Genomic DNA, 25,532 nt, shown 5'->3' with positions numbered 1-25,532 from the left:
TTCCCCGAAGAACTCTTGTTGCAGCCTGCGCCACCTCTAAGATTTTAAACCAAACTCAGCATCTAATTGAAGGGTTTTAGAAATCCTGATGCCATAAAATAAAGAAATGATACTATTTGAGGTAACAAATTGCGATTTATTTCACAAACAAAACTTCTGAAGCATTTTTCTGCAAAGAACTCGATATTTCATGGCAAGTTGCGCAACTTTACTTATCTCGAAAATCCGTTTATCTCGAAGTATTTCCCAGTTCTTACTACTCCAAGCTAGCGAGGTATTACTGCGACTGCTGCGGGAGGCACACGGCTTTATTAAGATATATCAGTTGTACGGTGCCATGCGGGGTTGTGCGGACTAGCTCTTTACACGCGCCTTCCGGGTGCGCGTATATCTGTGCCGGGCACAGTAGAGAGTCTCCCTCATTGCCTTGTACGGTAGCGCAATCGTGTTCCAGGCTTCCCAATGAAGCGTAAATGTCCTTTACTTTTCTTCAATGCAGGAGCTTCATGAAACTTCCAGCCTTCAAGTCGAAGTTGAGTGCTCCTATTGCCAGGAGCGGCAGAGGTTCGACAACGTGATGAAGCACATGGAAAGTCTATGTCCAAAGAGACCCATTTCGTGCGTCTTCTGTAAAGGGTACATCGCGGCTTACAGAAAGCCAGTAAGCATCGATGTTGAACATTTTTTTGCTAACTGCTGTCCCATTTTATGACAGTTCGTGCTTGTAGACCCCAAAGCTACGCGTACACAATTAAACCTGATTTACTCGATGTCTGAACCTGTATGTTTTTTATATGTAGAGTATTCTTGTAACCTTAGGTTTAATTTCAGATTAGATAAAATTGAATACGAATGTATACTTGTTTGGTTCAAGCTCACGTTTGGGTAACAAAAAACTTAGGGTGATCATTTCTGCTTTACTACCCCCTTCCTGCTTTAGTACGCCGTGCGTCGAAGGTCTTGACGTGTAAATAAATTAAAGACACATCTAAAACCACCAAATTTACTGAGCCCGCCTTGTAAAAGTTGGACGAAATACCTACTCACTTTACTTATCACGCTACTCCGGGAAGGGGTGCTCAAGAACATATTGTGCGTGTATTTCGAACACATAAATTCGTTATCAAAGTTGTACCTGCGTTTGTGATTTTTTGCAGATGCATGAGGCCAACTGCAACAAACGTCCAGGAACGTGCCCGCACTGCAAGGCCGGCTTTAGAACTATGTTAGAGGTGAAATATATTTTCGCAGCTTTTTTTTGCTAAAATCGTTTGCCTTCTGTGGAAGCACGTTTAAGGGAGTACTACGTACGTCTGTTCATTATGTCAAACATGCGAACTATTGTTTTTGACACATGGGACGGAGCATTGTTTAACTGCTGCTCCCACCGAAGTTAATATATCTAAGGTAAACTTTGCATCTCGGGAAACAAGAGTACTCGGAACACTTAGCCGCATTATTTTGTGTACGATTTTTAGAATATTGGTTAAATTTAACGTCGCACGTAAGTTCTATATGTGCATTCAAATATTTTAGATTTTTAAAACATGAGGTAATCAACGCCGGTAGGACGTGTTTTGACGCCTTGAAGCAGTGGAAAGTTTGGGGCGCGTCCGTTAATTTTACGGACGGACGTGCACTGCAGTACAGTGACAAGTGGTGAGGCTTTGTAGCAAATGAACCAAGTCGGTATACTGAAAAAGATTATCCGAGTCGAGCAGTTCATTCCTTTTGACCAAAAAGTCCATGTGACCGTTGCTTCAGGAACTTAGAAGTGTGTTATGTTGTCGCTTACCTAGAAAATTGTGAAAGACAACTTTTTGGCGACAAAATTTCTTTTCCTTTTTGTTTTAGCTCGAGGAAAAACATTACCCAGAATGTCTGCAGATGCCAGTGACTTGTACATTTCGGGAAATGGGATGCGAATTTACGGTAAGTTGTGCCAGAGAATTCTACTTTAGTTTTAGTTTATTTGTTATTGCAAAAAAGTGGTAAAGTAATGTTACAATATAAATGTACGCTTTATGTATGCAGCTAGGAGATTCATTGTTGTGCACTGGATCCTGTACCACGCCATGCTTATAATTTGCTTTCTCGCAATATTCTTTCATAGGAGCATACTAGGTGTCTTAGCAGCATATGCTATTAACACACATTTTATAGTCTTTGTCTGTGCTTCTAGATGCAAGTACACCAAGATGCAAGTACACCAACTCGCCCAATTCGCCACCCTGCTACTGTGCTTCTAGAGGCACGAAACATTCTACAACCCTCACTGCACCTAGCTTAAGCGTTCCAACATTTCCTGCATATTGTATATAATGGTATAGGTCTTCCTTTCAGCGTACGTAGTCTTGAGAGTCTAGCGTTTTTGTACAGTGCATTAAAAAAAAAATGTCCCCATTGTGAGCCCCTTTTAAACGAGCGACTCACTTAATGGGTGTTTCGCACTGGCCGACGCACTCTTCATTCTCCATGATGCCGGGATATTACAGGTTTAGCATAATGGTAGCGTATGCCTCGCTAGCGGTGGCGGGTACCGAGACCCGACCCGAGACCCGACCCCTGATTACGAACGCAGGCCACGGCGAGGGTGGCTACCAGTCACCAGAGCGAAGACGCGAGCACGGCGAGGCCGACAGCCAGAAACCCGAATAACTGCGCGGTAAAGGTGTAGCGGGCCGCCACACACCGGAACGAATCGGCTCATGCCCTGTCGCGTCTCAGTACCAGCCGTGCTAGCGTAGCGTACGCTATCTGGTGTACGGAAATTCGCTATTGTTTCACCGCCACCGAGCGTGACTCGGGCTTCTTTCTTACCAGGCGACATGATTACCATCATGAATCATCCTGCAGAGCATGCACCATCTCCTCTGCCACCGGGTCATGCCCCGTCATAAGCCCTCTAGTGAATATAACTGCAACATAATATATGGCTGAGCGCTACGTCGGTATCTAGTGTTGGCTTTCCAAATTGATAAGGCTCAAGTTCATGAGTACGCAACACAAACGCCAAAAAGGCTCCTGGTCAGGTTTAGCTAATGCCGAATATTACATACACAGAAATATGAAAACTTTGGATTATGTAACTAAAATTAATTACTCGCTGGTAAGTACTTCAAGGCACTGCTTGTTATAAACGGTCAATCGGTTGAAGGATATTGCCGGTGGCTGTATACAGAGAGATGTGTTATAAAGTCGCTTATCAAAGCTGCTATCTTTTTATCTAGCTTGGTTCCTGCCAAATCCGTTAACTAGCCCCCACGGTAAAGGCAAGTCGCCTGTATTAGCTGTGCCTTTGTGTATATAGGATACTAGTGGTTTTCAGTATTCCGCACCGGCAAAATTGCCGAGCCAGCTGACAAAGCACGACCGGCAGTCTAAAGGCGCAGGTAGCTTGTCAGAGCAAACATAACCTTAAGTGCACTGAAATCAAGAAGTACAGTTGTATGATTATTAATATACAATAATTTGTCTTGTCTTGCAAGGCGAGTGCTGCTAGGTCAATGTCACACAACTTAATGGTTTGTTTATGGCGCCCCGCAAGGTGTGTTACTTTTGTTGGCAAAAACTCCAATCAAAAGGCAGCATTTCTTCCGTTTACAAGGCGCTTGTGTGTTTACATATGTTTAGGAATTTTATTTTTGCATTCAACGAGAAGAACTGCATGCTTTTCGTTACACTTGATGCGTTACAATGCTGCCGCATGCGAAGTTTTTTTTTCTGAAGGCGCAGGGGCTGTATGCTTTTATACCAGACTGCTTATCTTGCCTACGAAAAAAATACATAAGAGTACTGCTTCTCATACAAAGCTTGTTTTATTGAGATTCAGTATTGTAACGTGGTGGCAGAGCAGATGAGACGAAGCATTAGGAAGCTGAACAATCCATTTACAGTATTACATGGCGGCGATCTGACAGCCAGCACCGGGTCCGCCAGCACTTTCTTCGTCGTCATCGTCGCTGTTCTTTTGTGATGGCGCTGTGGGGTTTATCCCACCTATATGTCCCGTGATATTACCCCCCCGGTCGAGGGCGACCGACCCGGTCGAAGCTGCGGCGCTATGATGTTGATGCCGATGACCAATGCGGCACTATTAAAAGAATAATTTGGCGTTTTGTTAATCAGTGATTCACGGGGTTTGTGCTGCAACCATCGAAAGCTTAACATGTAAAATGCATCTTTTGCAGTCAAGTCGTCTGGAAATGGTTGAGCATGAAAAGAATGGCAATCACGCTGACATTCTTGTTAAGGAAATCGCCTGTCTGAAACGCGAGATCAAGGCAAGTTTCAACTGGCTGTTCTTGCAAAATCCGCGAATATCGAACACTTTTACAGCATTCGCCTCCACATCTTGTTTACTGCTGTGTATAAATAGAATAACCTATGGGCTGTGATTTTTGGGTGCTCAATTAAGCGTTTGTTTTTATGAAAACTCCCGGATCAGCTTTCAGTAGTTTGCATTGCCCTTCTTCGCAAGGTCAGAATTAAAGGAATCTCTCAAACTAAGAGAACCTTTGAGCTACAATCTTTCGTGATTGCGACGACGGCGACTCCATTTTCTCCACATTCCTACAGTAGCAGCGAATTAAAGCGACCCCTGACACTGAAGTGAACACATATCCAGTGTTTTTGCTTTCAAATGAGTTCCACTTCATACCAATTCTCATCAACGATTTTGCAGTAAGGGCCCTAGCAACGTCTTGCTGCATACTGCGAGCTAGAACTAAGTTAACGAAATGCCGTCTTGGTACTTTTAAACTTGGATGACAGATGTAGGTTTCATATGGCCTAACGCTTTGTTCGATATTCAATGGAAACAAAAAAGATCGTTATTCGGCCAAATTTTGTGACAGGCAGATGGAGAAAAATTTGCGATTAAACAGTTTTGATTGTGCGTGCCCTAGAAAACATGATATAAGGTTTTTGCCACCTCTTTATTATTTACTGACTGTTCAATGTCTTAAAGGTCACAAAAAATCACCTTACTTCCTTTGTAATTTTGAAGAAAAAACCTAGCCTTTGGTGCGCCACTCGGCTTTATAACAGCCAAAAACGCTTTTAGCATAAAAACGCAGGACGTAATGAAAACTTAAGTTTCACGCGAGACTACTCGAACTGGGAGGAGAGCAGTAAAACCGCAGGTATTGTTTTTAAATGCACGTTAGCAATAGAGTCTTATGCAGAAACAGAACTGCCGACTTACTACAATTTCACAGTCGACACTGTTGTATCCATTTTCATGTGCGTTTGAAATACTTTTTGTCTGTTTTGACAAAGCTGGAATCCTTTTCTTGTATTTAAACCAAAAATAAATGACCAAAACGAGGACTCCAGAAGATACTTAAATGGAAAACATTTCTTCAGGTTGAGTCCGCTCGGCGTTTTGAAATCCTGGCATGCTTTAGAACCGGCCACCCTTACAACCTCTAGAATAAAACACCGCTGCTTTTTTGAAGAAGTCATTCCCGTAGCATAAGTCGGAACTTAACGTGTTAACTTTTGTTACAGTAAGTCGCACCATTCTGTCGCAAAAGTTGGAATAATGGCATCGTTACTAGGTTGAACTCATCGTTTTAATTGTCTTCTACCCAGTTCAATGAATAAACTACACGAAAGCCGTAAATAACTTTATAAGGGTAACAACCTTCAACAAAAACATAAATAGATAATCATTACATCAACTTCCGCTTGTTCATTTCCAACAATTATTTCCTTCCTCGATTTCCAACAGTCAGTCAGGGCAGTTGTCGATCGTCGCACAAGAAAAGCTGTAAATCTTCTTTGTGTGTTTTTTATCGTACCCTATATATATGACGTTTCTGCTTTTTCAGGCACTTAAGAAGGGTAATAAAGGCACTCCAAGGTTCATGGTAAGCGCTTCGCATTTCGTTCACTATAACGGTATTTACCTTGCAATTTCATTGACAACAACTTTTTACAAGGAATATTCAATAGGCTCAAAAGAAACGAAAGCGCAAAACAGCAGTTTTTCGCCCCGTCTAATGCAAGAAGTTTTCCAGAAGATATATACATACCACTTTTAAATGCGGCAATATTTGATACTACAAATATGCGGCTAAATATATAGGTTATTAATCGGTACTTCAGTCGCCTCACACTCTCGTTTCAGCTTCATCGAACACTATCAAAGTAAATAATGTAAACTGCAAATTATCATTCTTATAAAAAAAGCTTCATGTTCGAAGTAGAATAGCAATCACTGAACGATTTGGAGAATTATAAAACGGAAGGTTTTAAAGCCTCACCATAGACGAATGACTTTTGGAGAAGAGAAGGTCGCTTTTCTCTGTTTCGGACGTGGTGGTTACCCACACTGTCCACCCAGTACGTGGACTATACTGGAGTAATACTTGCGAGTCTCATGTAGCCCGCCGTAATACCCCAAGAGGTATTACAAACGTATAAGTGCTGTTTTCGCGGCTCAGTGACCGCAGACGAGTTAACATGAGCTCTGTATTATTAGAATAGAACACTCCAATACAAGGCGAAGCCGCAATGAAATACACGTAGCAGGTTTCGGCAGTTTCACAATGACCAGCGAAGTCGCTGTTGTGAGCACATGTAAGCATCGTAGGTATTCGCATGGAAAAGAATGCTATGGAATTGTGAACTCTGTCTGCATGTTTTATGGTCCACCCTTCACGTTCTAAGAAATTCAGCGGAACCACAGAATAATTTTCTGTAGTTTTGTCGAAACGTATAATTGTGGTTATGCTTCTAGAACTTTCCGCGTTTTGAAAAATAAAACGTTTACGGAAGAAAAACCCGCGCAGGGCCCGACAAAGCAATACTGTATGTTGTTGCTGTAGTTAAAGAGTTAAATATATATTTCTCAATTCAACAAAAATTGCTTTTGATGCCTGGGGTTTGATAATATTGCCAGAATGAAACAATTATAAAACTATGGACGTTTTCCACAGCAGTATACTAAAAGGCTATAAGTGGCTTACATTTCAAATTTTATTAGTTTAAATTGATGAAAAAAGAAGTGGTTCAACAGCATTTTTAGGAGATTTCTGCCTGGTGGCGTCTAGCCTTGACAAATAGTATTGTTATATTGTCCTCAATCTAAAACCAATTTTAAATTTCTGTCGAGGAAATTTCCCCTGTCATATACATTAGACAATTTACATTAAAAATAAAAAAGACGTTCACTTCAAAGATTTTGTCCGCCAGGTTCTTACATCATCGCGCACTGTTCATTGAATACCGCCGTGTTACCTGCGTTTGGGTAAAACTCAGATGAAGCCTTAAATAGGGCTTTCATGTATGAAATAAACTAATTGTTGGAATTGAGAGCAGCATATAGCGTAAGCATTAATGAAGAAATGGCCACTTATTTTAAAGGTCATACCGAATAGAACGCAAGAACACAGACGCGCGCACACGCCCACACACACAAGCACGCACGCACGTACACACACACACACGCATACGCCACGCCCACGCAGAGACACAGATGTACGCACGTAAGAACGCATACACAGTCCACTGCTCGCGTTAAAGATTTCCCCAGATATTCTCATCAATCATAAGTTATGCCCTCAAATGGTCGCGCAAAATCATCGCAACTTTTTTGAAGAATCGTTAAAGGTACATGCTTCTCCGTGGAGTTTGAAATAATGCCAACGAAGTTTAGGTGACAACTTGTGATTGAGGGAGCAATTCTCCAAAGTAAACCGAATTTCTTATACAAAAGCTAAAAGCGTAATTTCGTTCCTCTTTGAAGTTTTCATTTCGTGGGTGATTTCGTCATTATAGAGCTCCTGCGCTAGAGTTTGGCGGCATGCAGCCCCCCTTGTGCCCGACACGTCTGGGTAGTACAAAAGCAGACGACCCTAGCCGCCCCAATGTGTTTTCAATTACAAGCCAGAGTGAAAGTTGGTTGTACTTAGTTTAATCGCTTTGTGGCGTGTTAAAATGACTGTATACTGTATGAAATAGCCCTTACAGTAGTTGCAGAGGCTAAACAATATAATATCCGCTAAAACAAGCCGATTTATCCGCTTTCTTTTGAGCGAGCTGTCGTGGTCGTCGCGGCGTGGGATAGTATCGCCAGGTCGGGAGGTCTATCTTCCTGACCATTACCGTTCTTTCTTCTTGCGTGCGGTCGACAAAAGAAAGTTCAAGAGTAGCATAAACACGGAACACTGCTCATCCTATAGCCTCAGGTAACTGCAAAACGTTGCTTCAGCGGGAGCATACAAGCGAACACAAGAATTGCGCAGCCGACTCAGCTGACACTGCTTGCCTGGCACCGCCTTGAAAACGCGTAGGAATTTTGTTTTGTATTTTCCCAAACTAAATAATTCTTGCGTAACGTTTTACGCGCTCTATTTACGAACGGCAAGGGTATATGTATAGTAACGTGTAGGTGGGGCATTAGCGTCAAATAAACAAATCAAGCGCTATTAAAGGACGCAAAACAAGCACCAAATCACGCGCCTGCTGTCTGCAGAGAAGCGTACTTCTATATTTGCATAACATAACTCAGCCGCATACACTGCGCGCGGCACCGAATATTTATGTACGATCATCACTGACTCAGTTGGTTATCTTCTAGTGCAGGGGTCATCGCTAACAATCTGAACGCCGACACGCCAGTTTTGTCCTCAAATGCACTTAGACAGCGATACAAGAACCGAGAATTGGTCGCTTCCAGTTGAATTCTCCCCGATCTTCACACTTCGCCAGATTATCATCGAATATTATTGACAATTCACTAAATGTTTTTTTTTTTTGCATTTAAAGCCCCTTCCACCAACCACCCGGTTTGTTGTCCAGCCCTCCCCTGTGTTGGCTGCATGACTCGGTCTTACTCGGCCCGTTGCTGACCCTCATTCAAGCATGTTAAGTGCGAACTGGCAATATATGATGCAAGAGCTTATATTAAGCAAAGTGACAGCAAACAAGGAAAGCGAGCGGTCTCTCAGTTCGCCCGACCACTTTGTTTTACGGCCAGTAATTTCGGAATCGCAAAACAGAAATTGCGCTTCTGACACTCGCTGCATTTTGTCACAGACACGCAAAAAAAACGGCAAGCTAACGCTGCACCATGTACTTGTAACGGCGACACAAAGGAGCACTGTTTAATGAAACGGCACACATTGTGCGCAGGTACGGAAAAGACCGGCGCACCGAAGGCAGACGAGACTGCGGTCAGCCGCACTGACTGGCTTTTTAAAGCGCGATCGTCGCGGATTGCGTCACTCTTCTTTTTTGATCTGCTGTTTTTGAAAAGTCCTCGTCCCTATCGCATTAGTTCAAACTAGAAGTTTCACTTCAAACTTCACTTCATACGACCATCGATCGCTGAACCTGCGCGTGGCAGAGCGGCGGTCACCGTCAAGGCACTTTCGTCGGCGCTGTAAACGTATTTAGCGCTGCAAAGCTTTTCTTCCTAATGCCAATTTATTCGTCGGAATAGAGCCGATGCGCCGAGGATGGGCTGGTGACCATGTCGCAAAAAAAAAATCGTGAGCATCGAGCTCATTTTGCTTCTGTCAACTCAGGATCCTATGGGACCCCCCGGAAGCCGCTTGCGTAGCGCCACCTGGGCAGCGCAGGATGCCTATATCTGGATTTTCAAAGCAGACATTGCTACTTTTCTACCTCCAACGCAGGAGCATTATGAATGAATTTAGGAATTGAAAATTTGCAGTTTTTTTTCTCTAGATCATTAACAACATGCCGCTAAATAGCGAAAGCGTGATTTCTTGATTGAGTACGGCAAGTTAGTGTTTAGGAAAGTGTTGTGTTTGTGCAGTAATTTTTATGTCGTTGCGGTAGCGTTTGCGATGCGGATGTCTTATTACTGTTTTATTTTTAGAAACTCAGTTTTCCTTGCCAATGTTCAGCGCATGTAACAAGGTAGGCGTAAATTATTGCATTTAATTTGGGATTGTTTCGAATATTCGTATTTTCTACAGAAGTTGTTACTTCTGAATAAAAATTAAAATTTGTTTCACGCACATTTAAATACATAAAAATTCTATTGTTCATTCTTCTTGTGAAGAAATCTGAATGATTTCTGCACCATGAAGAGAGCTTTTTTGCATGTTAGCAGAGAATAAACCAAGAGTCTAGCCACCGCACATACTGTGAAATGATCGAGAGGTTTCAATACTCTAAATTGTAAGTTGCAGTTGCAAAGGGAGCATGGTTTGTGAATTTCAAACCATTTGCTTATGTGGGTCTCGTAAATGCGTAGTTACTCAATATTTAGTTTCAGTAACCTTGATTGTTGATTTGTTGATTGTTGAATGTTGTTGATTTCGATCACTCATGCAACTTTCAAAAATACAAAAAAATAGTGATAAAAAACGGGCGTTGAATTGAATTCCTGGTAGGGGCAGCTGACTGAACTACACAAATGTTAGAAAATTGAACAGTACCCTTCCTAATCCGCCAAACTGTGCGGGTTAATATTCGACAACAATAAATTCAGGTTTGCGTTTCGTCTTGCCGATTGAAAAAGTAGGTTGTAGCGAAAGATGAATACTTTCACACAGCGTTATGGATAATGTTACTGGACCGACTGCAAGCGTAATATTGTTGCAATTGGAAATCGGTGCTCGTCAAGATTTAAAATCTGAACGCGCCATATGTACTTTGATTTGAATTTGCACTCCTGGCTGCCGCGCTAATTATTGTTCTCAGAGTTTAAAAGTTTTCTTATTTTTTAAATATATCGTACTCCATCTGGGCTGGTTGGCGCACTCTTGAGCAAACAACTTTTATTTAGCGCCGCTTTTTGATTTCCTAAATTTATTTTTAATGTTTGTTACAGTCGACCTACCAGCATACGTGGACACTTCACCCATTCACGTACCTCAAACCCGCAACATCTGCGGGCACCCGGCGTACCATATCTTCTGGGGTGTTGACCGTAAACACACCAGGCTACCGGATCGAACTTCTCATAGACTTGAACGGAAATAGCGAGCAATGGCGCATGCTGGGTTCCTCTTCTTCCAAGCCCAGCCGGGACTCACCTGCGTTCTTGTCACTGAACTTCAGGCTCCACCCCGGAGAGCATGACGATATTCTACCTTGGCCATTCGCTAACAAAGTACGTGCTGTAAACAACACAACTTGGACTCATACTGTGCCTTGCGACATGGTAGGAAAGTAGAAATATCTGAATGTATGCCTTTTCACCAAACAGTTATTACTGGCCAAAGTAACTGCGATATTAAAAGGGGGTAAAAATAGTAACCCGTGGAACACTCGCCCTATATCGGCGCATTGAACTTTATCTAAAATATGCGATGGCGTAATTCGTGCGAGACTCAGTTTTATTTCCGAGAAACTGAATATAATAACTAACCGATACGGCTTCCAAACGCACAAGTGAACTGAGAAAGATCTGGCATATATAGTGGAAAAGACAACTGTAAATATGCAAAACCAAAAATACACAACCACGTTTTCTCAGATATCCGAAAAAAATTTCTCTCTATACACTTTGATTTGCGGTCAAAATATAATATAGCAGCGCTATTCATGCGATTTCGTTAAAAATTCTTAAAATTTACTGGCATGATCGATACCAAATGGTTGAAATCGATGACACAACGCCTGCCCAGTTAAATTGAAAGGTGGTGGGCCACGATGATCCCTACTTTGTTTATTACTCTTCCTTCTGTACTTGACTAATACCGTTAATAAACAAGATTTTTCTTATATTGTTATGTATGCAGAGAACCCAAATACTTTTTTCCTATCAAGCACGTTAACATTTCTGACAACTGACGTAAAGGAACAGCTGGTGCATGTTTCAAATAGCTTTAAACAAAACAAGTTGAGATTAAAGGCCACAGAAACAACCTATATAATATTCCGCTTCGTGATCAGCCCTCAACAGAAGCTGTAAATTTCATACTTTATGGGCCTAATATTGCTTGGGGAAATGAAAAAAAGTTTATTGGTGTTTCTTTCAAGGAAGTAATAAAGTGGCCAGTACACGTAAATCATTAAGTTACGGTTATGGAATGAACAGTTGGATGCTTTTGTAAAATTCATCACTTAGGTCAGCTACGTTTTAAAAGAAACATGTACAATTTTGTATTTTTTTTTTTCAAAACTAGCGTATCGAATCTCGGGGTAGCGAACAACCTCGCAAAATAATTCATATAGCCTTGACCCGCAAAAGGACATTACGCTGTATTGAGGATTTCCAAGAGAAAATCGGAGATCTTCAAACTTCACTTTTGTTTTAAGAACAACCAGCATTTAGAGCTGACCAGCGGTTTCGCTATAGTCTTGTCCAGGTGATACACAAAAATAAGTTGTATGGAGGTGGCGACGCATGAAACCATTAGAACACTGCATGGCGACCAACCAGACGTACATAAAAACCAAGGAATAATTCCAGTAAACAATCAGCAACTTACCAAGAACCACATGCATTGAACAACCAAGAAGATATTTTAAAATTTCACACTTGTACAAGGGTGTTTAAAACCCAAACCAAGGTGATGTTTACGAAAATAAACAAGATATTACAAGCGTTTGGTGTAGCTCATAAAGAAAATATAATCTGTATTGCGTGTAGAAGTGTTTTTCCAGCCGCAAACGACAATCAGAAAACAAAGGTTCCATGTTCTGTATCAAGATCCTGCTAGACTTGCGTGCTTCAGAAAAAAACATTGTTTTGTTATATACTACAACTTGGGATTTCCGTCGTTGCAAATCTACAATTTTTTTATTTCTTCGTGTTTGTATACCTGTATGTTATTGATAAGCACACATATTCGACTGAAACTTGCCCTTTCCTTTTACCTGCAATGGATCAAAAGCCGCCGCTAGGCACTGGAAGTCTTAGGCATTCCTCTTACAGCAGCCATGGATACCCTGTCCCTCTGAAAAGTGTTTTTTTTTCTATTTACTCTTTACCCTTGTGTTGTTTCAATAGCTTTGTGGTAGCTGTTGTACATTGTGTTCCTGATGTTTGCCATAAATTATTTTTCAGTATCGTGGTGGCTGTGGAATTAAGATACATCATAGCGTTGAGCACGAGAGGAAACAACAAACACTCGAGAAGAAATTTTGTGTGTATTCCCTTTGGAATCCAATAACGGACTGGTAGCCGCACTCTCTAGTATTTCTGCACTCTAGCCTTGTTATTCGTTTCCAGCTGTACGCGGGTGCGGCACAAGTTGGAGTCCAACCAATTTTCAACACTGACGAAAACCTGCACTTTCCTAACGGTTTTCTGCTCTCTGAATCTCTGAAACGTTGCATTAAAAATTGAAGCACTTAAGGCTATTGGAAGTTAGGGTATTTAAGAAAGCCGAAAGGGCCTTTCTACACCAGCGCGGGGAGTGAACATGTATAGGTTCTAGAAAGTTCTCAAAGGTTTTAGACACACTGAAAGCCCTCTGTATCGTCTGTTTACTCTCCCTACAGATCCGCATCGTGCTTGTGAATCACGTGAATGAAGACCGCAAGCAGGAGTTCGAGTTTGACCCGGCCACAGGGGACGCAGCTGAAGAGTGCTTAAGAAAGCCGTCGGTTGGACGACCCAACGCAATGTTTGGCTTCTCCCACCTAATTCCCATAAGCGTACTTGAAGCCGAAAGCAGCGAATTTGTCTCACACAACTCAGTCGTGTTTCAGTTTGTTGTTCTGCCCGTATAAATGCTCTCGGAGTACGTAGAACAAGTCCACAATAGGTAGAACAGAGTCCACTGAAATCTTGACTCTCATGGTTGTGTGGTACTTGCGCCTATGGTCGAACGAGACACTGTCAATCACGCCCTGTTCTCACTGGCGTTAGCTTTATTCGGTGAAAGAGTTGTTTCTCGAGCAGACAATCATTGTAGCTCAATGGCTGTGGCGTTGTGCTGCTGAGCCCAAGGACGCGGTTTCGATCCCGGCCACAGTATGCTTTTCTGATACCCGGAAAAACCCTTGTCTGCCGAGATTTCGCCGCCCTCAAAAATTCTCCGGGTGTTAAAAATAATTCCGCAGCCATCAACCAGGCCGTTCCTTGTAGCCCAGACGCAGCTTCGGAGAGTTACACGCGACAATCAATCAATGTTTCAAGAGGCAACTTTTATATAAATGTATTTTTATGAGATGAATTTAGGTTTGTTGTAATAAATCATGTGATGTAAACGGATGCCAAGCCCACTATATTTTAAAGCGACTTCTGGAATCAGAATTGTTGCTTTAGCAACCCTTCTCTTTGTAAATTCCCATAAATCTGTATGTGATGTAAGTGCAATCCAATCGAACGCCAAGATGCCCATCACTTTGTGAAATGGTGCCCATGCACAATTCCTATTTTTTCCCGCAATTTTAATTTGATTGTGATCTTGTACTTCAACTGCGCGCGCTCAGATTGTGTGCGATATATATGCCTTTATTTGCCTATTCCCACATAGCCATATTTACTCACCTCGTTTGAGCAGGGCATATGCAAATGTATTCTTTTAGCAAGCAGTGTACAACGAAGAAAGCTACTAACAACACTGTTTATTTATGACTAGGGCAGAGTAGCGCTTGGAATCTGTTAGTACACGAGTCTAATATTTTTATCATTGGTGGAATTGTGTGTCAGAAAATGTAAAAAATTGCAGCATCTCCACTTCGTGGATCATGGTGAGGGGGCGGAGTACAGGGACTCAAATGACAACCAAGTTGCGCCCCTAGTGACATCCGATTTGCGCCCCGAACGTACGTCATTCGATTTCAGCCTTGAGTTGCACCTTGATTATTCCCTAAATCGCTTGATGGTGACGTGCGTACGGATGGACGCGGATGGACATTTGGAGGTCCTAATGTACTCCGCACCATTACAGGCGATAGAATTAGTTGTTTGACTCTCGGGTACTAACTCACTGTCGCAGCCTAGCGGGAAAGACGACTGACACTGACTGTGTCTCTTCTACCAGACACAGCCTCGTATCACGATGGTGCCTGTGTGATTTTTCGCGATTGTACATGCTATGCGCACGGACGCGGACGGACATCGTGCGGTTCTAAGGTACTCCGCGCCTAAATTACTACCGGTAGTTTTCGCGGCGTCTAATCAATGCTGTTCAAACGGCACTAGCTAGTGCTGGCACCACTGTCATGACAGCTCACTCTTTATTATCATCCACACTTGCCTGAGGGAGAAATTGTCTGATTGATTGATAAATCACTTATTCAAATGTTCGTTCTTTATACCATTGATTCATTATTTTATCACTCTCTGTGTTTTTGCTCCTTTTTTGTTTATTCATTAAGTAAAAACAAATGAATATATCAAGTTTAGGTGTACTCGTCGTTAGTAAAGGTTATATGCCTTTAATCTGTAGCCACAACAAACCATTCTTCAGGATAGTGATCTGCATGTAGAAAACAATTAGTTGCCTTACCAGCCGTCACAATTGCTAATAAAACTTGCACATCTATATTAGATTCAATTGGACTTATTTCACGTAGCTCCAGTAAATTCCATATTTCCATTGCGATCTAAGAGAAGCAGTAAAAAGAGTGGACTGAATATCTCAGTATTCCCTACAAATATCGAACACCTAGCCAGCTTCAAACGCTCGAGAAAAATTAATTGGAAGCATGATTGATTATAGAAACTGTGCTTAGACTACACACAGGCAAATAAGAAGTGTAAAACCTACGTAATGAAATAACCACAAAGCACAAGGGAGTAGTGAATAAAACTAGTAACATTCCATTGTTTATTTTCAACGGAAAAGAGAGCAAACTCAAAAAAGAGGGGGCAATGTGATGTACACAACACTGAAAAGTTCGTTAGAGGAGGAAAAAATATTACAGTTTTGGTTTGATGTATTTACTATATTTAAAGGTACCAAACCAAGCTATACCTACACAGAATCATAGGCGCGTATACGTATATAGATAACTAAGGGGAAAAAAGGTGGCTTACGCTATTAACATTTGAAGCTATTAGATGGTTTTAGCTAACCGTTTTCTACGGTCCGCTCCGGTATCACGTTAAAGCGAAGTTACATACCGCGTCATGTGGAAGTGGCGGCCGTCGTTTTGGAGAATTAGGCCCCTGGATGCATGACAGTCACGCGTCGGAATCCGTGCCAAGTTCCTGCGGTGCTGAACGACGGGAAGCCTTAAGCCCTCTTTCTGCAAGGAAGTCGTCTCACTGGGTCCCGAAAAAGAATGGCGGCGGCCCAAGAGAGCTGCGTTTGCCAACCGACCGAGATCTGAGGAACGCTGTACCAGTGTGCACCTCGAAATGCCATCTGGCCTCGAAACGCCGCACACCACGAGATTTCTGCAGGAACACAGCGAGCGACGGGACCCATGTTCATGTGAAACACACACCTTGCTTTTCCTTGTCAGCACTATTTTTTCTCGCAGAATTGTGAGCTTCTGAGCAATGAAAGCAAACTACTTTACGTTTGTATTCATGAACCCAAAACAATGCAAGACAATATATATATATATATATATAGATATATATATATAGGGAGCAGTTGAACTTGAGAAGATGGTAGCGAACACAAGAAAATAAAACTTTCAACAAGGAGAAAGCACGATTGTTGCCAACGTTTCAGCAAAGAGACTTGCTTTCGTCAGGGCCTGACGAAAGCAAGTCCCTTTGCTGCAACGTTGGCAACAATCGTGCTTTTACCTTGTTGCAAGTTTTCTTATATATATATATATATATATATATATATATATATATATATATATATATATATATATATATATATATATATATATATATATATATATATATATATATATATATATCTATATATATATATATCAGCCGGCGGGCATTTTTCCCCACTTTCTTTCAAAATTCTTTATCGGTTTCAATTACCACATCCTTCCCTTTGCTTTCCCAGGTTGTCTTAACTGCCAACCCTTCTTTCCGTTTTATTTCAACGAGCCCCTCATTTCCTAGTATGATTCGTTATATATATATATATATATATATATATTGAATGGCGATAATTCGAGGCAGCCTTTTATTCAGGCGATCGGGCCAAATAACACCCGATCACAGGATGATGCTGATCATCTACAAAATGAGAAAATGGCGGTGGCCACTGCGTGATAATGGGGATTTACAGGTGATGCATAGAAATGCGGTCTTGTGAGGATATTAGCAATCACACTAGTTCGTCCCTCCTAGCGAAGCAGCCGCCTGATTCAATCCGTCCTCACATATATATATATATATATATATATATATATATATATATATATATATATATATATATATATATATATATATATATATATATATATATATATATATATATATATATATATATATATATATATATATATATATATATATATATATATATATATATATATATATATATATATATATATATATATATATATATATATATATATATATAGGGAACGACGGGGCTTTGAAGATGGTCACCAGGTCACCAGATAGAAATACTACTTTGGAGAAGGTAGCGGCGTTAGACCTCTGCCGCGCAGAGGCAGAGAATACTGAATTTATTTAGGGTATTCAAGGCAGGTTCCATGGATTGGTCTAATTGAATATTCAAAATTGCTCTCAACGGTCTTTTTTGCAAAATAAAACTTTTTTGTTTATTTGTCTGGGTTGTCAATCCCCAGAGAAGTTGACAATAATTTAGATAGGACAGAAAAAGAGAGTGGTAGATTAGTATTTTTACTCCAGTTGGTATTACGAATCTCAGTTTTGATAACGTTCCCACAACGGAAGATAGCCTATTTACACATGGTTTACGTCAATGTTCGAAAGTATTGAATTACAGAAATGTGCTCCTAAAATTTTAAAGTCGCTCACGACCTAAATAGTCTGTGACTTATAGGAAAGCGTACAGTTTTCCGGTGGTTGCTTATTTTTAGCGAAAAGGAACATAGCCTTTGTTTTAGACGCATTAACTGTTAATTTATTGTTGTCGGACCATTTCTCCAGTGCCGGTAATGTTTGATTCGCAAGAGTTACTAAATTAGCGTAGTTTCGTCCAGAGAATAGAAGGGTGGTGTCGTCGGCATAAATAATAGGCTTGGTCAGCGGGATAGCAGTAACTATATCATTAATGTAGATATTGAACAAAAACGGTCCTAATATGCTTCCCTGCGGTACTTCGGACATGGTCGTAAGTGGACATATTTACGTATATTTGGCCTGAAAGGTACATACAGTTTTTTGCGCTAAACAGCGGGGAGATGTATGACAAGCGCCAGCGGTTCAGCAGTTTCGAACCAAAATGACTATATAAACCACTTGGCTTTTGAAGCTTCTGGGCTACGCTGCGACGACATCCGCTACGGCGGAACACCGTGTGGCTCTACTCGGGTCCAGCGAGTGACCTACGACGACAAGGCGAGCCCCTAAACTGGTCTGCAGTTAAAAATGTAAGTAAAGACAGAGACACATGAGAAAAAACATTTAAAAACGAAAAGTTGACTGACGTTTCAGGAAGAGGACTTCCTTTCTTGCGAGTACCGGGTACGCCGATGTCTGTGATACATACATCACACGTAGCATAAGAGAAGGCAGGGCAAGGGAAAGTAGCGTGTTCATACAATCTGATCATGGTTGGAGGGCAGCAAAAAATGAGAATTGGAAGGGGGACGAAAAAAAGAAATACAAAAAAATCAAAATCACGTTGTTAGAACACGAGAGAGAAGAAAAATATACAATTAAGCCAAAAAGGTAATTTTCGGGTAGGCCGCAAATGGGAACTGCGTATTTGTACATTTATTGCTCGAACTCTATCAAGCGAAGCTAGTTTATCGTTCATTTACACGATTTATCCGATATTCGATGGGATACAGTAGGGTTAAGCCAGGTAAGAAGGGTTGAGGAAGGATTTGTGGTGCTTTCTACTGGTGATATTTCCTCTTATCATGGGCATTCTGAAGCGAATCACTTAGGTGTAGGGTTTCTGGTTCATAGAGCTACAGCAGTAAATGTAGCAGGATTTCACAGTAATAACGAGCGTGTAGATTCTTTCGCTGTTAGGCTCAACAAGAAGCACACGTTGCATGTGGTGCAGGTCTATGCGCCTACACCCACTTACGATGATGATGCTGTGGGCGTATTTTGCGAAGATATTGAATTAGCAATTAGACAAGTCAAAACACCGTTTAGACGTAAAGAGGTATTATAGGTGACTTGAATGCGAAAATAGGGGTATAACAGATAGGGGAGCATGCGGGAGTGAAACTTGGTCTAGGTTCTCGCAACAACCGCGGAGACATGCTCGTTTCATTTGCCGAAAGGAATAATCTACGCATTATAAATACGTTTTTTCCGAAAAAATATAATAGAAAATAGACTTGGAAGGGTCCCAATGGCGAAACTAAAAACAAAATTAACTTCATTTTAACTGGCACTTCCCGCATGATTAACGATGTGCAGGTCATTGGTCGGATTAAAACAAGTGATCACAGAATGGTAGAAGTCGTATCAGTCTGGCTTTAGGAAGGCATAATTAACGACGCTGAAACGGAAGACGCCTAACCTGCCCTCCGTGGGGCGGCAAGTGGACGAATTCCGATTTTTACTTGAAAACAAATTCTCTGTGGTGTCAAATGACAGCAATGATGTGGACTCTCTCAGCTATGATTTCACACGTGCGGTCATGGAACCAGCACTAGCCATAGGACACAAACAGTCCGCCTTCCAATCAAAGCTATAACAGAAAACTAAGGGCCTTATTGATCAGCGCCGGAAAATGTAAGTCCGCACTCCGCGAGACAAAATACAAATGGCAGAGCTCCCCAAGTTGATCAACAAAAGCAATACTGCTGACATCCGAGGTTTCAATGTTGTAAAAATTGAAGCAACATTGAAAGCGACTAGAAAGAAGCTCACTATTGGCAAAATACAATGTATTCACTCCGAGACGCCCGTGGTAACATAACAAACACTATCGATGATGTGCTAAAAATAGTCGAAAAATTCCACAGAAACGTATTTGCATCTACCCCTCCCTCAGACACACGTTTCCCCTTAAATGGTGTGGAACCCGTTCCGCCGGTTATAGTCCATGACGTAGCGATGGTGCTCCAAGCAATGAAGAAAGGCAAAGCTGCAGGAGATGATGGCATTACGTCCGATATATTGTGCCTCGGAGGCAACGTTGTCCTAACGAAGTTTGCTGCACTATTGTCAATGTGCGTGAGCTCCCTAATGGTGCGAAATGAGTGAAAAAATGCAACTTTAGTTCTCCTACATAAGAAAGGTTATGCCAAAGAGCCTAAAAATTACAGGCCCATGAGTCTGTTAGCTACAAATTGTTCCCTAAGGTAATTCTTAACCGCATCAGTGCCACTTTCGACCTTCAACAGCCACGAGAACAGGCCGGTTTCAGGAAGGGTTTCTCATCAATAGATCATATTCACGCTATCAACCAGATAATCGAAAAGTGCATAGAGTATGATGCAGCTATGTATATGGCATTCATAGATTATGGAAAGGCATTTGACTCAGTGCCCACTTCAGCAGTAATAGACGCGTTACGGGATCACGGCTTCTACGAGGCATACATTGCGATATTCAGGAATATATACGGCGGATGATACATACGGCGGATATAACAATACGTCTTCATCTCAGAACTTGAAGATTTCCGAAACAAAAGGGGTCCGTCAAGGGGATACAATATAACCACATTTATTTACAGCCTGTCTGGAGGGTGTGTTCAGAAAGCTTAGGTAGAGGAAAACAGGGGTGAGAATTAATGGGGGATATCTCATCCACCTACGGTTTGCAGATGACGTTGTCCTGTTCGGTCAGAGCAGGACGGATTTGCAGCACAGGCTTTGCCAATTGCGCTCAGCATATATGATTTCAGGTTTAAAAATAAACACGGAAAAGGCTGAGGTATTGTCAAATTGGCACGCCAAGCTACATCACTTCAAGGTAGGCAATGAGCTATTGCAAACAGTCCGCGAATACGTATGTCTTGGGGGAGTCATAGGTGCACATCCAAGCCTCGAATAGGAAATTACCCGCAGAATGAGCATGGGGTTGGGTGCGTTTCGTAAAATCTCCGACATCCTGACTGGTAAGCTTCCATCTGTCACTCAAAAAGCTTGTACGTAAATCAAACCGTTCTTTCAGTAATGACTTACGGGGCAGAAACTTGGGGTCTCAAAAAACAGCTTAGAACCATACTTCAACTCGACATGCAACGCCGAATGTTAGGGGTCACGTTGAGGGACAGGAAAACGGCTGCATGTATTAGGGATCAGACAAAAGTGGAGGTCATTCTAGTTCAAATTAAGCGCAAGAAATGCAGATGGGCTGGCCACGTAATGCGAATGAGGGACAGGTGGACTATCCGGTGGACTATCCGACAGGTGGACTAGCCAATAGATCGCAAACGCACCAGGGGTCGGCCGAGAACTCGTTGGCGTGATCAGCTACGAATATTTTGGGAAAAAACATGGCCCCAGCTGGCACTCGATAGGTGTGGCTGGAAACGTTTTGGAGGGGCTTTCGTCCTGCAGTGGACACAAACAGGCTGATAATATATATATATATATATATATTGTAACGAGAAGAGTTAACGCTGCACAACAATATTAGATGCCGAAGCGCCATTTGCCCGATCGGGTATGCCCTGAGGATTATCATGAAGACGACGAAGGCCCGACTCGGACGTTCACGCTCACGAGCTGATACCGGCTGGACCTACGCTCGGCCCGTTGCCTTACGCTACGCCTCAAATAAACCCACACGATCAACTACCATTGTGACTGCTATTCCCCTTTACAAGTGGTGGAGGTCAGGGGTCTCGGTTCCACACTGGAGCTTCGCAACCGGACACTGCCCGACATGAACCACCGAGAGACCAGCCAGCACCCTGCGCCGTCGGGCGCACCCGTGATCTGCTCTTGCGCGATGCGACAGCGGGACCCAACCATATTCACTGGCGAGGACGACACTGATGCCGAAGACTGGCTGTCGTCCTATGAGCGTGTGAGTGCCTACAACAAATGGAATGATCCGACTAAGCTGCATAACGTGTTTTACGCCCTTGATAAGCTCGCCCGGCGGTGGTACGCGAACAATGAATCAGACATTTCTACCTGGTCTGCCTTCCGCACCCGCTTTGTGGCAGCATTCGGCCGCCCAGCTGTACGCCAGCTCCATGCCGAGCAGCAGTTGCGTGTACGCGGCCAACAAGCTGGGGAAACGTTCACCAGCTACATCGAGGACGTGGTTGACTTGTGCAAGCGGGTCGACCCGTCGATGACGGAAACGGACAAGGTCAGGCACGTCCTTAAAGGAGTGGACGATGACGCGTTCCAGATGCTGCTGTCCAAGGATCCCCAAACGATAGCCGACGTCGTACGTTTGTGTCAGAGCTTTGACGAGCTTCGAAAGCAACGGGCCCTAACTCGGCAAGCTTGCGCTCAAGCCGAGCCCCTGTCGAGTTTGGCTGCGACCTACACAAACGACCCGACGCTGTTCACCCGGATAAAGGATTTTATTCGGGAAGAGGTGGCTCGCCAGGTGTCCCTCCTGCCGTACACCACGGAACTGTCGTCCCCTCTAGCTCCTGCACTGAGGCACGTGGTACAAGAAGAGGTCGCTGAGGCGCTACCAACTGCCCACTACCAGGCGCCGGTCGCCGGTCCCATAACGTACGCCGAAGCTGCATGGAGGTCACCTCTGCGGCCTGCTGCTTCGGTCAACCCTCGAGTGATGCACCCGCCTGCTCCACCAGCCCAGCCTGGTGTGCCACTGCGTCCGTTGCAGACCACTCTGATTCCGAATGTCGTGCCGGCGAGTCGTCTTCAAACGGCTGTGGGTAGCCCTCCTCCCACGCGCACGTGGCGTACGCAGGACAATCGTCCTATATGCTTTGTATGCGGAATCGCTGGACATGTAGCTCGCTACTGCCGCCGTCGTACGCCGCCTCCGAACACCTTCCAACAGGCTCCGTACTACGACCCCGCTTACGCCCAGCCGTATATTGTTCCGCAGCCAATGTATCCAGTCGCCTCTGATCCGCCGCTGACGTCGCTGCCGCCTGACCGCTCTACTACGTCCACCAACCGCCGATCTCCTTCTCCACGTCGTCGCTCGCTGTCGCCTATGCGGCGCCGCTCTGCCAGCACTGGGGAGGAAAACTAACAGCCGCAGTTCCCGAGGCAAGAGCTGCGTCGCCCTCGAAAGCTAAAAGTCCTCACGTTCCTCCCGAAAATGTTATTGATGTATTTGTTGAAGGTATCCCCACTACTGCCCTAATCGACACTGGGGCTGCTGTTTCTGTCGTTCACGCCGACCTATGCCGCTCAATTCGAAAGGTTCTGACGCCACTTTCCGGACTATCCTTGCGCACCGCCAGTGCACAACAGATTATGCCCATAGCAGCATGCACGGCCCGTGTCGTTATTCAGAATATTCTCTACACCGTTGAATTTGTCGTGTTGCCGTCTTGCTCTCATGATGTAATCCTGGGTTGGGACTTTTTGTCGCGCCATCATGCCGTCATACGGTGTGCACCTGCCGAAGTCGAGTTTTCGCCTCTCTTGGAAGATTCTTTCTGTGCTCCTAACGCCAAGGTGGTCATCGCCGAAGACACTGTCGTCCAACCCCGTTCTTCCGTTCTTGTTCCTCTTTGCTGCACATCTATTCCTGAGGCCACGGTGCTTTTTACGCCGTCCGACATTTTCTTCCGCCGCAGATGTGTTCCGCTACCCCTCGCCCTTTTGACGATTCGCAATGGCGCGAGTGCAATGATGATTACGAACCAGTCGACGACTTCGTACGCCCTTTTACAAGGCGAAACACTCGGCTTTGTAGAGCCGGTCGATCCCCGTCTTGTTACGGAGCTTCTTGATGATGCGCCCCATCTCCAAGTCGACGAGCTGAGCGCTACTACGCCATGCACACGGGACGAAACATGTCCCGAGATTTTCTGCCGCTCAATCGACGAAAATTTGGACGCCACCCAACGAGCGCAGCTTACTGTACTTCTGAGCCAGTTTTCTTCGTCTTTCGATATTGGGCAAAGTTCTCTTGGCCGTACGTCCGTTGTGAGCCACTCCATCGATACTGGCTCGCATGCCCCGCTTCGACAACGACCGTATCGTGTATCACCGGCAGAGCGACGCACCATTGAAGATCACGTGAATGACATGCTTCAGCGTGACATTATTCGTCCCTCCAAGAGTCCCTGGGCGTCACCCGTGGTTCTTGTAAAAAAGAAGGATGGGTCCATTCGGTTTTGCGTCGACTACCGCCGTTTGAACACCATAACCCGCAAGGACGTGTATCCCCTCCCCCGCATCGACGACGCCCTCGACTGTTTACAGGGAGCAGAATACTTCTCGTCGCTAGACCTTCGCTCCGGGTACTGTCAGGTCCCGATGGCGGAAGCAGATCGAGAGAAAACTGCTTTTGTTACCCCTGACGGTCTTTATGAATTTAATGTATTGCCGTTCGGGCTTTGCAACGCTCCTGCCACCTTCGAGCGAATGATGGACAGTATTTTGAGCGGACTAAAGTGGAAGACGTGTCTTTGCTATCTGGACGACGTCGTTGTTTTCTCTTCGGACTTCAAAACGCACATCGGCCGCCTGCGGCAAGTTGTGACCTGCCTTGCAAGAGCTGGGCTGCAGCTGAATCTGAAAAAGTGTCGTTTTGCTGCGCGGAAACTGACGATCCTGGGACACGTCGTTTCGAAGGACGGCATCCTCCCAGATGATACGAAGCTGAGAGCCGTAGCCGAATTTCCGAAGCCGACCTCTATAAAGGCGCTTCGGAGCTTTATCGGTCTTTGCTCGTATTTTAGACGCTTCGTACGCAACTTCGCCAGCATAATTTCGCCTTTAACTCAGCTCCTCGGTGGTGCCAGTGACATATCTGCATGGTCACCCTCCTGCGACGAAGCATTTGCGACGCTACGGCGCCTACTCACATCCCCGCCGATACTGCGGCACTTCGACCCGTCCGCCCCAACCGAGGTCCACACTGATGCTAGTGGGATCGGCCTCGGTGCCGTGCTTGCCCAACGAAAGCCCGGTTTTGACGAGTACGTCGTAGCATACGCGAGCCGTACGCTGACGAAAGCCGAGTCGAACTACTCGGTAACAGAGAAGGAGTGCTTGGCGATAATTTGGGCACTGGGCAAGTTCCGCCCGTACTTATATGGTCGCCCATTCGATGTCGTCACCGATCATCATGCGCTCTGTTGGCTCTCCTCCCTCAAGGATCCATCAGGTCGTCTTGGTCGGTGGGCTCTTCGACTGCAAGAATACGACATCCGGGTCATTTACCGTTCAGGTCGCAAGCACTCTGACGCTGATGCTCTTTCACGCTCACCAGCGCCTGCTGAAGTTTCCTGCCTTGCCTCAAGTGGCAGTGACTTACGTCTGTCGCCTCTTGCAGTCAGCAACATGTCAACCGAGCAACGCAAGGACCCGTGGATTACTTCTCTTATTGAGATGCTCTCCGGTACATCGCCTGCCGGGGGATCTCGGGCCCTACGCCGGCAGGTTTCTCACTTTGCCCTCCGTGACGAGCTACTCTACCG

At 44.0% G+C, this 25,532-nt stretch overlaps 1 protein-coding gene across 3 annotated transcripts in view; it reads left to right on the top strand.

Moving 5' to 3' along the window:
- Positions 1 to 14,149, top strand: part of LOC144141024 (TNF receptor-associated factor 4-like) — a 32,870-nt gene extending 18,721 nt beyond the window's left edge. For 2 of the 3 annotated variants that reach the window (XM_077672503.1, XM_077672505.1), the window contains exons 5-11: positions 500 to 661; positions 1,158 to 1,232; positions 1,855 to 1,932; positions 4,191 to 4,283; positions 5,835 to 5,873; positions 10,814 to 11,095; positions 13,435 to 14,149. In XM_077672503.1, the coding sequence (XP_077528629.1) occupies positions 500 to 661; positions 1,158 to 1,232; positions 1,855 to 1,932; positions 4,191 to 4,283; positions 5,835 to 5,873; positions 10,814 to 11,095; positions 13,435 to 13,665 (960 nt within the window). In that variant the 3' untranslated portion in view covers positions 13,666 to 14,149. The remainder of the gene's footprint in view (positions 1 to 499; positions 662 to 1,157; positions 1,233 to 1,854; positions 1,933 to 4,190; positions 4,284 to 5,834; positions 5,874 to 10,813; positions 11,096 to 13,434) is intronic. The other variant, XM_077672506.1, reaches the window with a different exon arrangement.
- Positions 14,150 to 25,532: the final 11,383 nt, after the last annotated feature.

Source organism: Haemaphysalis longicornis, unplaced genomic scaffold (genome assembly GCF_048455015.1).
Source record: "Haemaphysalis longicornis isolate Haplotype H1 unplaced genomic scaffold, Haemaphysalis longicornis Haplotype H1 scaffold_6, whole genome shotgun sequence".
Classification (NCBI taxonomy): Eukaryota; Metazoa; Arthropoda; class Arachnida; order Ixodida; family Ixodidae; genus Haemaphysalis; species Haemaphysalis longicornis.
The sequence above is the reverse complement of the archived record's forward strand: the minus strand, read 5'-3'. Positions and strand labels throughout refer to the sequence as shown.